The sequence below is a fragment of the Podarcis melisellensis genome, assembly GCF_964234715.1.
Source record: "Podarcis melisellensis genome assembly, chromosome: 15".
NCBI classification, from domain to species: Eukaryota; Metazoa; Chordata; class Lepidosauria; order Squamata; family Lacertidae; genus Podarcis; species Podarcis melisellensis.
In genome coordinates this window covers 41825792-41839709 of record NC_138532.1, presented here as the reverse complement: position 1 = coordinate 41839709, position 13918 = coordinate 41825792, and the positions used below count along the sequence as shown (strand labels likewise).

Genomic DNA, 13918 nt, shown 5'->3' with positions numbered 1-13918 from the left:
GTGTGTTACTTCCGGGTTTCGCCGCTTGCGCATGTGCAGAAGCGGCGAATCGCGGCACGAGCAGACACGGGTTGTGTTCACTTCTGGATGCGAACAGGGCTCCAGAACGGGTCCCGTTCATATCCAGAGGTACCACTGTAAAAGAGTTAACTTCACTTACTCCATGTGATTTATTGCTGAGCTGCTCCTGCCCAATGGGAAGCCTGCGACCAGGATCTGAGTACAATAGCAAAACTCTCCCCACTCGTAAATCCCACCAACGGCTATGCAGAGGCTTCCAACGCTGGAGCTAGAATCCAGTCATCATACCTGTGCTCCCTGGGACTGTTTAAAACATCTGGAGGGCGTCAGGTTGGGGAAGGCCAGCATGCGTCCTGGGCTTGCATTACTAGAAGAAGCTACTTTGGAAAAACAAAAAAAATCTACTAAGTTTCTAATTCAGGCAAATAGATCTAGAAAGCTCATGCTATATTGTTCCATTTTGCATATATTTAGGCTTTGCTCTCTAATATGTAAATGGCTTAAGACAATGTGCCAATCCACAACAGTTACTGGCCCACAGATGTTCTTTGCTAGCCTGCCTGCCTGCACACACCCCTCTGTTAGTTGTTTGTATCGTGTCAACAGCCTCAAGGTCAACAAATAATCACATCTTCATGCGACCTGGCAATTTAGGGATTTAGTTTTTTTTAAAGGAGGCAGTGACCTTCCTCCTACCCAGGATGAACAAGCACCACTGTCCTACATCTGAGAAAGCACGGAGTTGGTGCCTCTGAATGTGGAGAAATTAGAGGTAACCACCGTACGTCAGGAAGTAGAGAGGAAAGCTTCCATATCGGAAGACGTTACAGCTAGGAAGATTTAAGCTCTTGCATCAGGGCAACTTCCAGAAGGTGGTGAAGACAGGCTATTTAAAGCATGGGTAGGCAAACTAAGGGACAGGGGCCAGATCCGGCCCAGTCACCTTCTCAATCCGGCCTGCGGACGGTCCGGGAATCCGCGTGTTTTTACATGAGTAGAATCTGTCCTTTTATTTAAAATGCATCTCTGTGTTATTTGTGGGGCATAGGAATTCGTTCATTATTATTTTTTTCCAAAATATAGTCCGGCCCCCCACAAGGTCTGAGGGACAGTGGACTGGCCCCCTGCTGAAAAAGTTTGCTGACCCCTGATTTAAAGGGGTATTATCACTTTTGCCCCCAGAAAGGTCAGAGGCAGCAAGGAAGACTTGCGCCTTTGCACAATCCCACCACTGCCGGGTTTAAGGGGACTTGAAGAAGATGCCATTTGCCCTGTCCGCTGAAAGAGCCCAGGGTGGCAAACATGTCAATGCCAAACCAATGAAAACTGTGACAAACAAGTCAAGCAATCATGGATAACATCATCCTAAAAACCCCTAAAAGCAGCACCCTAGTCTCGAAATGTAGTCAAGAGGTGTCCTGCTTTCATTCTAGAAATCATGGCACCTGCACTTTGCAGCCTTCCTGGGTGTCTGTGCTTCATTTAAAGCCAGAAGAAATGATCGCCTTTTCAGCTCAGGGAACAGGAGGGGCAGCCAGGGAGGCTGCAAAAAATATTTACTGGCAAGAAAAGCACATGCAACAGCCTAGGCCCCTTGCAATGATACGTTTAGCTCAGCAGAGGTGGGGTGGGGGAATTTGTTTCAGTTCATTTATTGAGACAAAATTACCTTATTTACACTTTGCCTCGCTGAGATGGTCTAAAAAAAGCAGGTTTAATTGTCGTAAGCTGCCCTGTGACTTTTCACCTTAAAGTCACAACAACAACAACAACAACTAATTAGATGATAGATAGATAGATAGATAGATAGATAGATAGATAGATAGATAGATAGATAGATATCTGGGGGGAAATGCTGATGAATTTTCATTAGGATTTTCTTTTAATGCAACAACAAACCAATGTGGAGAACTGAACTTAAGTTTGGAAAAACGAGAAACTAATAGAACCTGAAACTGTCAGGTTTCCCTTTCCCTAACCGCTGCCTCAGAAATCATCTTAGCCACCCCAAATTTCACCACCTGCAAGTGGAAGGGCAAAATGGGGGGGAGGGGGAGGATTTTGGCATGATGAAAACAGCACACAAATGGCAAGGTGTTGAGTGGACTGTGAACATAAGGAATCCTTCTCTGTGCTTCCCATCGCTGATGTCCCAGCAATGGACTGTCTCCCCCAATAACAATGTAAGCATTGCTAAAACCCCTCCACAATAACCAGAGGAATGAAGACGGCACGGGTTTCCCTACCCGACTTGACGGACCAGATTTTTAATCATCTTCTGTCTCGTGGAAATGGCGCTGGACACCTGGGGACCCCACCCCAGTCCTTGCATGTTATGATGGTGATGTGTCCTGCCTGCCACTGGGAATGGGTTTGGCTCCACTTGAGCAGCCTTTTCACCTCTGACTAATGGTACCGCTGCTCACAGCCGGCCATGAGACAAGAGTCCTGCTCTCTATGGAAAGCACACGATGAGCCTCCATGTGGCCAGGGGCTGGGAAATCAACAGTCCGTGCCGTGAAGCTCACAGAGTTACTAAGGGCTGCAGAGCTACCGTATTTTCGCTCCACAAGACACACTTTTCCCCTCCTAAAAAGTAAGGGGAAATGTGTGTGCATCTTATGGAGCGAATGCATGCGGGAGGCTCTGCTCAGCGCTCCCTTTAAAGAGCCGCGTCGAGCGTGTGTGCTGCTCTTGCTGGATTCTCCCCAAAGAGGGAAAAGGGGAGCCCATCTTATGGTTGGGTGCGTCTTATACAGCGAAAAATATGGTATATACATAATGTAAGCCCTAGCAGCCCAGTACAAACACTGAAATCCTGATGCCATGCTCATGCTATTCCTCCATGCAATGTTGCTTCCTGCCTTCAGGTTGCACCTGGTGATGTTTGGGGATGCTTGTGGTGCTGGAATTGCTGATGAGGGATGAGATCTTCTTGGTTGAAAGAGATCCTTGTGCAACAGGGCTGTGATGCCCATGGTTGAGCTGGGACCTCGATAGGGAGGCAGGTGCCCACCCACACAAACCTCATTCAGCCGTCTCGTTCAGCAATACGGAACTGCTCCATTTTGAGGAAATCTAGCAGAGGAATGTCTGCCCCACAGTGGGGATTGGTGCCCATTGGGACCGATGGGGCAGAAGGCAGGGAGCCCAACAGCAGGGGCAATCGCAGCCAGAGCAAACTCTGTCTAGTTTTGTGTCCATCTTCCTCCCTCTTGAGCTGTACAAAGGGCAACACAGGAAGCAGGACATGAGCTCAACAGCAAATCTCTCCCCAGTTGTGATTCCCAGCACTTGGCATACTGTGGAAGGGGCAGCATAGCCACTGTGGCTAGTAGCCACTGGCAGACATCTCCTCTATTAATCTGTGTAGCCCCCTTTTGAAGCGTTGGTGGACATTACTGCCTCTTGCGAGAGCAAATTCCATTGTTGTATGAAGTACTTTCATCTGCCACGAATTTTCGAACCTTCCCTTATGTCAGACGGCCCAAGTTCTAGCATTCTTGCCTCATCCTTGTTGCTTCAGTTCCCACCTTTGTTTCCAAGCTTCAGGCTCAAGTGGGGATAATGATCCTGCCCTACCTCGCCAAGTTGTTGTGAGGATCAGTGTGCTACTGGCCACGAAACGCTTTCGACTTATTAAAACGCGCCCTCCGTCATTATTTGGACGGAAAACTAATTGTCTCTTGCCTGCACCTGAGGAATCCGACCGCAAGATAATTAGCCAGCTTTCTTTCACTGCAAATGATTCCTGGGTGTCAATAAAAGAAGAAGGGGGGGTGGGAAATAAAGAAATCAAAATGATGAAAGCTCTCCGGATGGTTTTGAGATAATGTTCAGGTGTCCTTCCTTCGTCATCGTTATGACTCAACCTCTTTTGCATGGATAATTGGCGATGGTGGCGTCTTTCCCCAGCTCTGAGTAGCCAAGAAATTTGTGGTCTAGCAAGTTTGTCTCTTTTCGTAGCCAACCTGTGGATCCTGTGTAACTCAGCAGGCATTGAAAAGCACCTCAATGCTATACTTATCCAGGGAAACTGCACCCAAGTCAGACAAGGGATGTGTCCCTGCCTCACGTTTTGGCGATTTATTTTAAGCTACGAGAGACGGGATATTTATTTAGTCCTTTCGCACCTTTGAGGGATGTCAAAACAGGAACTGTAACAGCAACCAAGGATCTTTGGATTTTCCCTCCAGGTATTCTCTGGACCAGTTTTCTTCCTAACTCTTGGCAGATGGGGATCCTTTAACCAAGGTGAGCCTTTGTGGTTGTGTCGTAAACATCTTTGTTTTGAGCAGATATTCTCTTAAGGAGATTTTCTCCATTAGAAAAAAAAACAAAAGCTCAGCAGGCTCTTGATGCGTTGCTAGATAGGTTTTCGTTTCTCTCCCATTTATTTTTTAAAGCTTGTGGGGTTGAAAGTGACTGCTCGTTTTTTTGTCGTCAGTCTAATCTCCATTTTTCATTTGACATTCTAATTTGTTTTGAGGATTTGTCTGGGAGTAGTGATGAGTTTTGTTGCAGTTCTTGACTTTGCTGTAAGCGGCTGAGTGTATATGAATGTGCTCAAGGGTCCTAAGGACCAAATAGTGAGACATGCACCACAAAAGTCATCGTCTATTAGATTTCCCACCTGCCCTTCAACAATTTAAAAACAGAACATTAAAACCTTTTAAAATAAATTACAGTCAAGGGAACAGTGTGGCCCCATCCCCCCCCCTTTTTAAACACTCAGGTGTCAAAAGCCGGGATGAAAAGTTAAATATGAAGAAGGCATGGGGGTGGGAATTATATGTTGTTAAAATATGTGAGATGAGCTAAAAGTGGATTGGGTGGGAAAAAAGGAACTTTGAAAATAATCAGAACTGATTTTTTAAAAATCTTGGCAAAAATCCAGCCAGATTGTTTGCTTTCATACATGCTAGCTCCATAGATGCTGCGTTGTGTTTTATGGAAATCTAATTTGAACAGTCCTCTTAAAAGTAAAACCCCAAAGAATGCTCATGTACAAGCACCAGTGAGAAAGTGTGGGTGGGTGTGAGATAATTTGTGTTCTCCAGATGTGGGGATATAGAAGCCTTGCTGGTTTTACTCATTCACTGGGGAAGAGTAGCAGATCAGCAGAATAAGGTAGCAGCTTCCTGTGTATCTGTTTTAATCAACCCTTTATTCAAAATCATGAGGTCTAGCATCTTACCATATAAGTCTAGAGCAGGGGTTCTCAGACGGGTCTGTGAGCTTCATTCAGGCAGCCCATGGCAGGCCTGTGAAAATACAACTATAACTCGTACAGTGCATTACAGTTGCAACAAATAGCTAGGGCTGCCATATACCCTGAATTTCCAAGACATGTCCTGCAATTCGCCTCCCAAAATGTCCTGGATTATTTTTCAGAAATGGGGCAAATGACATGGAAAACCAGCAATGGGGGGTTAAATCCTGCCAAAAAACCCCTTTTAAAAAACCCTTTAAAAACTCAATAATTTGGGGGCCTTCCTGGAAAAAAAAGATCAACAACTTACTGAAATATGGCAACCCTACAAATAGCAGACAAATCGTTAACTGTGGTCTGTGGTCATTCAAATGAGGGGAAATGTTTGGGGACCACTGGTCTAGAGGAAGGGCCATAGCTCGGTGGTAGAACATCTGCCTCACATGAAAATGGTTGCCCTACCTGTTTCCAGGTAGGGCTAGGCAGGCCTCCCCCCGTGAAATCCTGGATAGCTGCTGCCAGTCAGTGTAGACAATACTGAGCTGGATGGGGGGACAGGGGAGAAGAGGATGCAATTTCAAGGCCGAGGGTCAAAGACCAGGGTGAAGAGGTGCATCTTCAGCATCCCACATGATACAGTGGTACCTCAGGTTAAGTACTTAATTCATTCCGGAAGTCCGTTCTTAACCTGAAACTGTTCTTAACCTGAAGCACCACTTTAGCTAATGGGGCCTCCCGCTGCTGCAGCACCGCAGGAGCACAATTTCTGTTCTCATCCTGAAGCAAAGTTCTTAACCTGAAGCACTATTTCTGGGTTAGCGGAGTCTGTAACCTGAAGCGTATGTAACCTGAAGCATATGTAACCTGAGGTACCACTGTATTTGGGTGATGTGAAGGAGATAAGCAAGGATTTCTGACCCTCGGTTATTTTAATAACGGCAGCAGCCAAACGACTCTTTCTCCCACCCTGCCAAATCAACTGCTGAAAGTAAGAAAGCTGGTGAACGGAGGAGCATAACCAGGCCTTCATCCAATTCTGGTACTCCAAACAAAGCCCCAGGCCCAGCATGAGTCAATTCTAAGTTTCAAGGACACATTCTGGATAGGACAAAAACAAGGAGGAAGGGAGGCAGGGTCAGAGAGGGGTGTGGCTTGGGGAAAGAGGGTGTGGCCTGTGAGAGAGTCCCAAGGGCCAGACAGAAAGCCTTGGAGGGCCACATTTGGGATCCGGTTGGCGTGAGTTTCCCCACCCCACCTCTGGAGGAGTAGTATCTAGTTTGGTTCCCAGAAAGACTTGCAGCATGGTGATATATCAATATGGCACAATCAACCAAGGGCCAACAGCTGCATACCCCAACAATTAAGGAGAAAACGTGTGGTTATTTACGCCTATTTTTCCTTTAACGCCTAAGGAATTGGGGAAAACATTTGTTTGCAAAGTCTACCACAGCCTTTAAATCCGGCTTTCTCAAACTCAGCAGTCCAGGTGTTTTTTTGGCCTACAACTCCCATGATCCCTAGCTAGCAGGACCAGTGGTCAGGGATGATGGGAATTGTAGTCTCAAAACATCTGAAGGGGTGAGTTTGAGGAAGCCTGCTTTAAATGATGGTCCTCATGTCACCACTGCCTGCCTTTAGTTAAAAACAAAGTAATAGGGTGCTGGGAAGGGGGAATGACTGCCCACGTCAAGAAGGGTGAATATATTCATGTTTGTGGGGGGTTGCGGGGGGTAAAGGAAAAGGGAGATCCTTCTTAATTGAGTACAATAAGGTGCAATGTTCCTACAGACCCTCCAGCCACATCAGTGGATCTTGGAAGAGGAATCGAATGGGGCTTGTGTAGGCTTGGCAAATTGGTTCCCGAGTTTCAAGCCCTCATGAGAGGTGGGGAAGTTGCTTTAAGAGGCTTCTGGATGTTGGGAACAGTTTCTGGGACACTGGGAGGCTAAACATGTTGCTTTGGGACAAATAATACTGCTTGTGGTTTTACATTAACTGATTCCTGCATTGCAGGGATTTCGACTATATAGCCCATGAGGTCCCTTCCAATTCTATGATTCTATAGAATGCTCACTCTGCTACACTTGCCAATGAGCAATTGTTTAGAAAAGACAACCTAAATCTCCGGGATTGTCATAATCTCAGAGATGTTGACTTTGTAAAGCCACAGAGAGCTTCTCACAACCTGTGGGAATATGCAAAATTACTTGAGGCTAGGGGCGGGAGAAGGATTAAATTCTGTTCACACTGAAAGGCCAATGTTCACACTTTGTAAAACAATGCACAAACTGAAATGCAAAGATGCTTCGAAATGCACGTTTCCCTTGAATTTTGCACCACAGTTCTCCAGCCCAATGTCCAAAGAGGTATATACTGAGGCAATTAGTGCATTAAAATAACATTCAGAATTACAAAAAATGCTAAAGATTTCCTTTAAGAGGGAACCAGAAGCTTATTTTCTGGGGATTACAGATTTGGATATCCTGTAGAAAATGAAGGGTATCTTTTTATAAGCTACAGTAGCAGCTAGAGTTCTTATTGCTACAAAATGAAAGAGTTATGAAATCCCCTCTATTCATGAATGGATTCAAAAACTGACAGAATATGAGGTTAGATAGCCTATCAGAAAAAATAAAGAGCAAACCAAAACAGGGATTTGTTTCAAAATGGGAGGTCTTCAAAGTTTATATGCAAAATAATTATAGCAGTTTAAACTCTGTTGCAGTATTTGCATAAGTTCCATAGTAGTGTTAAGAAAGATATGAGAGCTAAGATAAATTAAGCATTAGTTAATCTATGATAAAAGTGTGTACTGGCAACAAGTAACATATAAATGAAACAGGGAATAGACGGGAGGTTGGGCCTATAGTCCAAAGACCTTTTTTTGCTTTATAGTTTTGTAATTAATACAGTGGTGCCACTGGTTGCGAATGGGATCCGTTCCGGAGCCCCATTCGCAACATGAGCAGAACGGAACCTGCGCCTGCGTGTGCGGGGGTCCCATTCGCTGCTTTTGCACATGCATGTGACGTCATTTTGCACATCTGCACATGCGCGAGCAGCGAAACCCGGAAGTAACCCTTTCCGGTACTTCCAGGTCGCCACGGGACGCAACCTGAAAAGACATAACCTGAACCGAATGTAACAAGATGTATGACTGTATTGTGTTTATTTCTACTTTCATTTGTATTTTTGTTTTTTGGTGTAATAATAATAATAGGGGGCCCAGTTTTGGTGAGGTCGCAGAGGGCGCCTAGGTGCGATCTCATTGATGGCTGCCAAGAGCTGGTTATTCCAGCTCTCGACAAGCTCATCTAATGAGCCGCCAGGGGGACAGGGTCCTGCAAGATCCATCAGCCTCCATAGATGAACCCAAATAGGCTCACCACCCAAGCGGCAGGGGATCAATCCTGGCTTTCATAGTGTAGTGATCAGACCATGGCACCTCCACAGGGGAGGACATGGTCACATCTATACCTGCGCCAAATATCAAATCCAGCGAGTGGTCTGCTTGGTGTGTGGGGCCCGAAACAAACTGGGAGAGTCCTAGTGTCACCATGGAGGACACCAAGTCCAGAGCCCATGAGGAGGGGGTGGCATCAGCATGGGCATAGAAGTCTCCCAAAACCAATAGGAACTCCAAGGCCCAGCTGGCCACTGCCTCCAGTAGGCCTGACAGGGTGGCTGCTGGTGCGCTAGGTGGCTGGTACACCAGCCAGACAGCCTAGCTCTCCTTGGTGCCCCACACCAGGCCAACACATTCAATGCCAGAGATCAATGGCGCTGGCAAAGCCCTGAAAGAGCAATCCTCCCAGATTAACAACGCCTTCCCTCTCCCCCGACCCACAGTCTGCGATTGGTGAAGGACGGAGAAATCCGGGGGCGCCATCTCATGCAAGGTGACTATTTCACCTTCATGAACTCAGGTCTCCATCACGCAAGCCAGGTCAACACCCTGTGAGGGGAAAAAGTCTCTCAGGGTGGCGGTTTTGTTGCCTATAGACCTGGCATTGCACAGCACCAATGACGGAGGTAGGTAATCCCTGCTTGCCCTGCCTTCGTCCCTTGGGATGGGGCGCAGATTGGAAGGGGTTTGAGCATCTTTGTATCTCAAACCCCTTTGCCTACAATATCTGCCCCCACCGCCATACCTCCCTTGCCCTTCAACGGTGGTGATCCCAAGCCCCATGCCAGTCTCCCTTGTAATGGAATATCTATTTAATGGTATATCATCCCTGGTCCAGGTCTCCTGAATCAAAAGAGTGTGATGCTGTGATAAAAAGTCAGTGAAGCAATTGTCCCTGATGGATGCAGCTACATTCCAGGTTAGGTGGGTGGCGTTATCCTGGCCTGTTAGCTGCCAGTCCCTCTTTCCCTCATGAGATGGTTGGGGGGCTGTTAATTCCTTCTGTGCCTTTGGAGGAATTAGAGAGGCATGGGCTGCAAAGTGAAGACTGTTGGCTAGCAAAGAGCCAGCTTCCTGATCAGGGACCTCATTTGTCCTGTTCTGCCAGAGATGTAATGGGGACAGCTGGTCCAACTGTGTAAGGGTAAATATCTGGGCACCAGTTGAGTCGTAAGTTTTGGAGGGATTGGCCAAAAGTTTGTGTGTGGCCTGAGTACTATTGTGAGATTTCAGCTGTCTGTTGTTGACATGAGGTTCCTTGAAGGTTATTAGCATGGGAAGGTCAGGGCTATCAAACTCCCCCTCTTCATCACTATCACTTGGGAAGGGATCTTCTTTAGGATGGAGAGCTGTTATGTATATTTGAATGTTTTGATTCCAGCTCCAGTGTCCTTTCATTTTGAGTTGAGATCTCAGAACTTATGCTTACTAATATCCTCTTGAATTCTTATACAGTGGTAACTCGGGTTAAGTACTTAATTCGTTTCGGAGATGCGTTCTTAACCTGAAACTGTTCTTAACCTGAAGCACCACTTTAGCTAATGGGGCCTCCCATTGCCGCCTTGCCGCGATTTCTGTTCTCATCCTGAAGCAAAGTTCTTAACCCAAGGTACTATTTCTGGGTTAGCGGAGTCTGTAACCTGAAGCGTATGTAACCTGAAGCGTATGTAACCCGAGGTACCACTGTAGTTCTAAACTCAAGGTTTTATCCTTCCCCTTCATGCAACTGACGTTTCTGTTGATTAATTTAGTTTCATTTTTGAAAATTGGCTTGAATTCCCTGCCAGAGATCAGCTGTCTCACTGCTTCATCCTTGAAGACCCTTATCGGGTAAAGGAAGTGAGTCCACCATAAGATATTTTTTATCCGCATAAGTCCGAACGGGAGGCTGGTTCACCAAAAGTCATAAGTAAGCGTTTGGTATTTCTTATGCTTGGCAGAAAATGAAAATTTCCCAGATATACTTTTTGGTAGTGGCAGTTCAAACGCCGAGATAAGGGCGTCATAATTGACATGTAATTCGTCCATATGTGTATCAGGGGACACTGTACAAATTGTGGTGGATCTCGAGCACTATCTCATTCTTTTGAAGGACTTGGGAAGACCTTGTTACATCTGGGACTCAGGTTGGTGAAACACTGACACAACTGTGCCTTGTCCTCCTTTTAACCCTTTGAGAGTTTGTGGAGGAGGAGCACATGTCCAAATTTTCCTCTGTATTGACATCATGCAAATTTCTTGGTAAGGGTGCATGTCTGGAATCTGCTGAATGTAAGCTCCTCTACTGTCTTGTTCTAATGAGAAGGGTGGGTCAGTGTTTGGGATAGGGGGAACCCCTCTTGTTCCTGTCCTCTGTGTCAGATCATCTCCTTCCCACCCTGAAAGGGAGGGGGTTCCCATGGCTTCATTACTGTTACGTACTGAGCTGAATAGGATCCAAGAAGCAGCAGTCTGATTGGTCCTAGGACAATAGAATTCAGAATGCAGCAGTCTGATTGGTCCTAGAACAATAGGGTCCAGAATGCAGCAGTCTGATTGGTCCTAAAAAAATGCAGCAGTATGATTGGTCCTAGAACAATGCAGCAGTATGATTGGTCCACAGGAGCCACCCAATCCAGCTCCAGGTGGAAGTGAATCCGCAACCTGATTGGCCTACAGGAGAATCCCAGGATTAGCCAATCACGTGCGACCCATTGTGTAAATAATGTATATAAAGCAGATATTTTGGGGGAACTTTCATTCCTCACTACTATGAGCTGAATAAAGAGCATGAAATCCACACTCGACTCAGAGTATATTTCAATTACTTACAATTTGTTCGGTTTCCTGGCTGGGGATGGCAATGTCGGTTTTCAACTGCTTCTCTGCTTTAGAGGATTTGTGAGTCCCAGTTATGCTGTTTGGGCTCTTCCTGCCTTGTTTTTTCCTTCCGGCAGTCATTCCGATAAAGTTTGCAGAGTTCTATCAAGCCAGAGCCAAATCTTTGCAACAAGATGTTAGTCGAAAGTTTTAGCCAGAAACAAAACTGCAAGTGAGTCACAGTGGCTGCAATCGGGCTTCAACGGGCGTCTAGTTGTTGCGGTAAATCAAGTTGAGTAATAATAAAATAATAAAACAATAAACAGTAAACTAAACAAGGATGGGCGATGAGGTAATAAGGCAACCAATAAAACATGACCACCTGTTTAGGCTGTTGACATTTGGGATGAACACAGGTGTATGTGGGTTTGAGGGGGTGGGATGCGAGAGACCTGCAACTGAATGCACTCTCACTCTTTGTGAGATCAAGCAATTTGTTTATTTTTAAATCGCACTACATCAATGCAGGTTAATTTTGTACGGACAGCCAAGCTGACCCACGGGATCCTCTCTTCCAGGACGATGATCAGAGATAGCAAGGAGATGGCTCCTCTCATGGGCAGCAAGAAAGCAAATCCGCCGGGGACCCCGCCGACAGCTCCCCAAGAGAAGAAAAGGTAAGGAGCAGCGCCAGGCAAAATGCTGCAAAGGCGGCCAGTGGGCATCTTTGATATTTGAGTTGTTAGCATTCTTCAGAAACATAATGGGCATCTGTTTGGCCCCTGTGAGAACAGGATGCTGGATTAGATGGGCCACTGGCCTGATCCAGCAGGCTGCTCTTATGAAAAGGGCAAGTCACGCTCTCTTCTCAAGCAGCAGGTCGCCTTCGTAAATTTGCACTCAAGCTTCTGCAGATCTAGGGACGCAGGTAGCGCTGTGGGTTAAACCACAGAGCCTAGGACTTGCCGATCAGAAGGTCGGCGGTTTGAATCCCCGCGACGGGGTGAGCTCCTGTTGCTCGGTCCCTGCTCCTGCCAACCTAGCAGTACAAAAGCACGTCAAAGTGCAAGTAGATAAGTAGGTCCCACTCCAGTGGGAAGGTAAACGGCTTTTCCGTGCGCTGCTATGGTTAGCCAGAAGCGGCTTAGTCATGCTGGGCCACATGACCTGGAAGCTGTCTGTGGATAAACGCTGGCTTCCTCGGCCTATAGAGCGAGATGAGTGTGCAACCCCAGAGTCGGTCTCGACTGGACCTAATGGTTGGGGTTTCCTTTACCTTTACCTTTCTGCAGATCTCAGCTCCATCACTAGGAACAGAGCTTCCCAAACTTTTCACATTGGTGACACACTTTTTAGACATGCGTCATTTCGTGTCACAGAAATTCAGTTTTACTAGCAAACCGGAGGTTGAACTAACCCCTTTCCAGCCCTGGGAGGAGCGTGGGGAGCATTCACGCAGCACACCTACACACAGCAGCCAACACACTAACGTGTCGCAACACACAGTTTGGAAAGCTCTGATTGGAAATCTCACAGGATGAATTGGCAACGCATTTCCAAGGACCGGTGTAATTTTTAGAGTTGAAGTTACACAACCCTGTAGTCCCCTTGGGGGACTCTTGCTATACCACACCCCATTCCATGCCCCTTCTTCCCCTAGCCACACCCCACACCCTCCTCTAGCAATTTTGACTAGCTGAAAATGTGTCCTTGAATTCTGATAATGCCTCTCGCCTGCTTGAGTAGGTGTGTGTGTGTGTGTGTGTGTGTGTGTGTGTGTGTGTAAAAATGTGAGACTAGGGCTGTGAGGGCCCAGGATTAAATCCATACTCAGCCTCAAAGCTCACTGAGTGATGGGACAAAAATTTTAATTCAGCTTAACCTACCTCACATGGATGTTGTGAGGTTAAAGGGTGTGAAGCGTCACAAATTCCTTGGAGGAAGGGTTATGGTATCAATGCAATCAACAGGAATGCTTTAAACTCTGCCGTCTGCCATGGATGCTTTAGTTGACATTCCTAAACTGCAGGGGGTTAGATTAGATGACTCTTGGCATCCCTGCCAACTCTATGATTCTATGAAAATACTGTATACGGTGCTGCCATTTTGGGTGGGAGCGCTGTGCTGAGTCCTTTCCTTTCCCCACCCCCCACAACAAATGGGACATTGACACTCCCTACTTGTTCCCCTGCTCCTGCTTCTGGCAGGGGGAAGGTGCACATTTCTCATGTAATGATGTCAGGATACAGGGTATGTTGAATATGGCAGTGTTCTTCAGCCCCCAGATGTTGCTGGACTACAACTCCCATCACCCCTGACCACCGGCTAAGCCGGCTGGGGACGATGGGAGCTGTGGTCCAAACAACATCTGAGTCGGCCTCCACAACCACCAAACTGAAGAATGCTGAAATATAGTATGGATTTTGGATGAACTGGACACACGGCTACCATTTCAAGCGGCAAATCCGTGGGTGGCGATG

General features: G+C 46.6%; 1 protein-coding gene across 8 annotated transcripts in view; it reads left to right on the top strand.

The window, feature by feature from the left end:
- The first annotated feature begins 3771 nt into the window (after positions 1–3771).
- Positions 3772–13918, top strand: part of TRPV3 (transient receptor potential cation channel subfamily V member 3) — a 36444-nt gene continuing 26297 nt past the window's right edge. For 7 of the 8 annotated variants that reach the window (XM_081890317.1, XM_081890316.1, XM_081890314.1 and 4 more), the window contains exons 1-2: positions 3772–4275; positions 12017–12115. In XM_081890317.1, coding sequence (XP_081746443.1) covers positions 12021–12115 — 95 coding nt within the window. In that variant the 5' untranslated portion in view covers positions 3772–4275; positions 12017–12020. Of the gene's footprint in view, positions 4276–11966; positions 12116–13918 lie in introns of all 8 variants that reach the window. The other variant, XM_081890311.1, reaches the window with a different exon arrangement.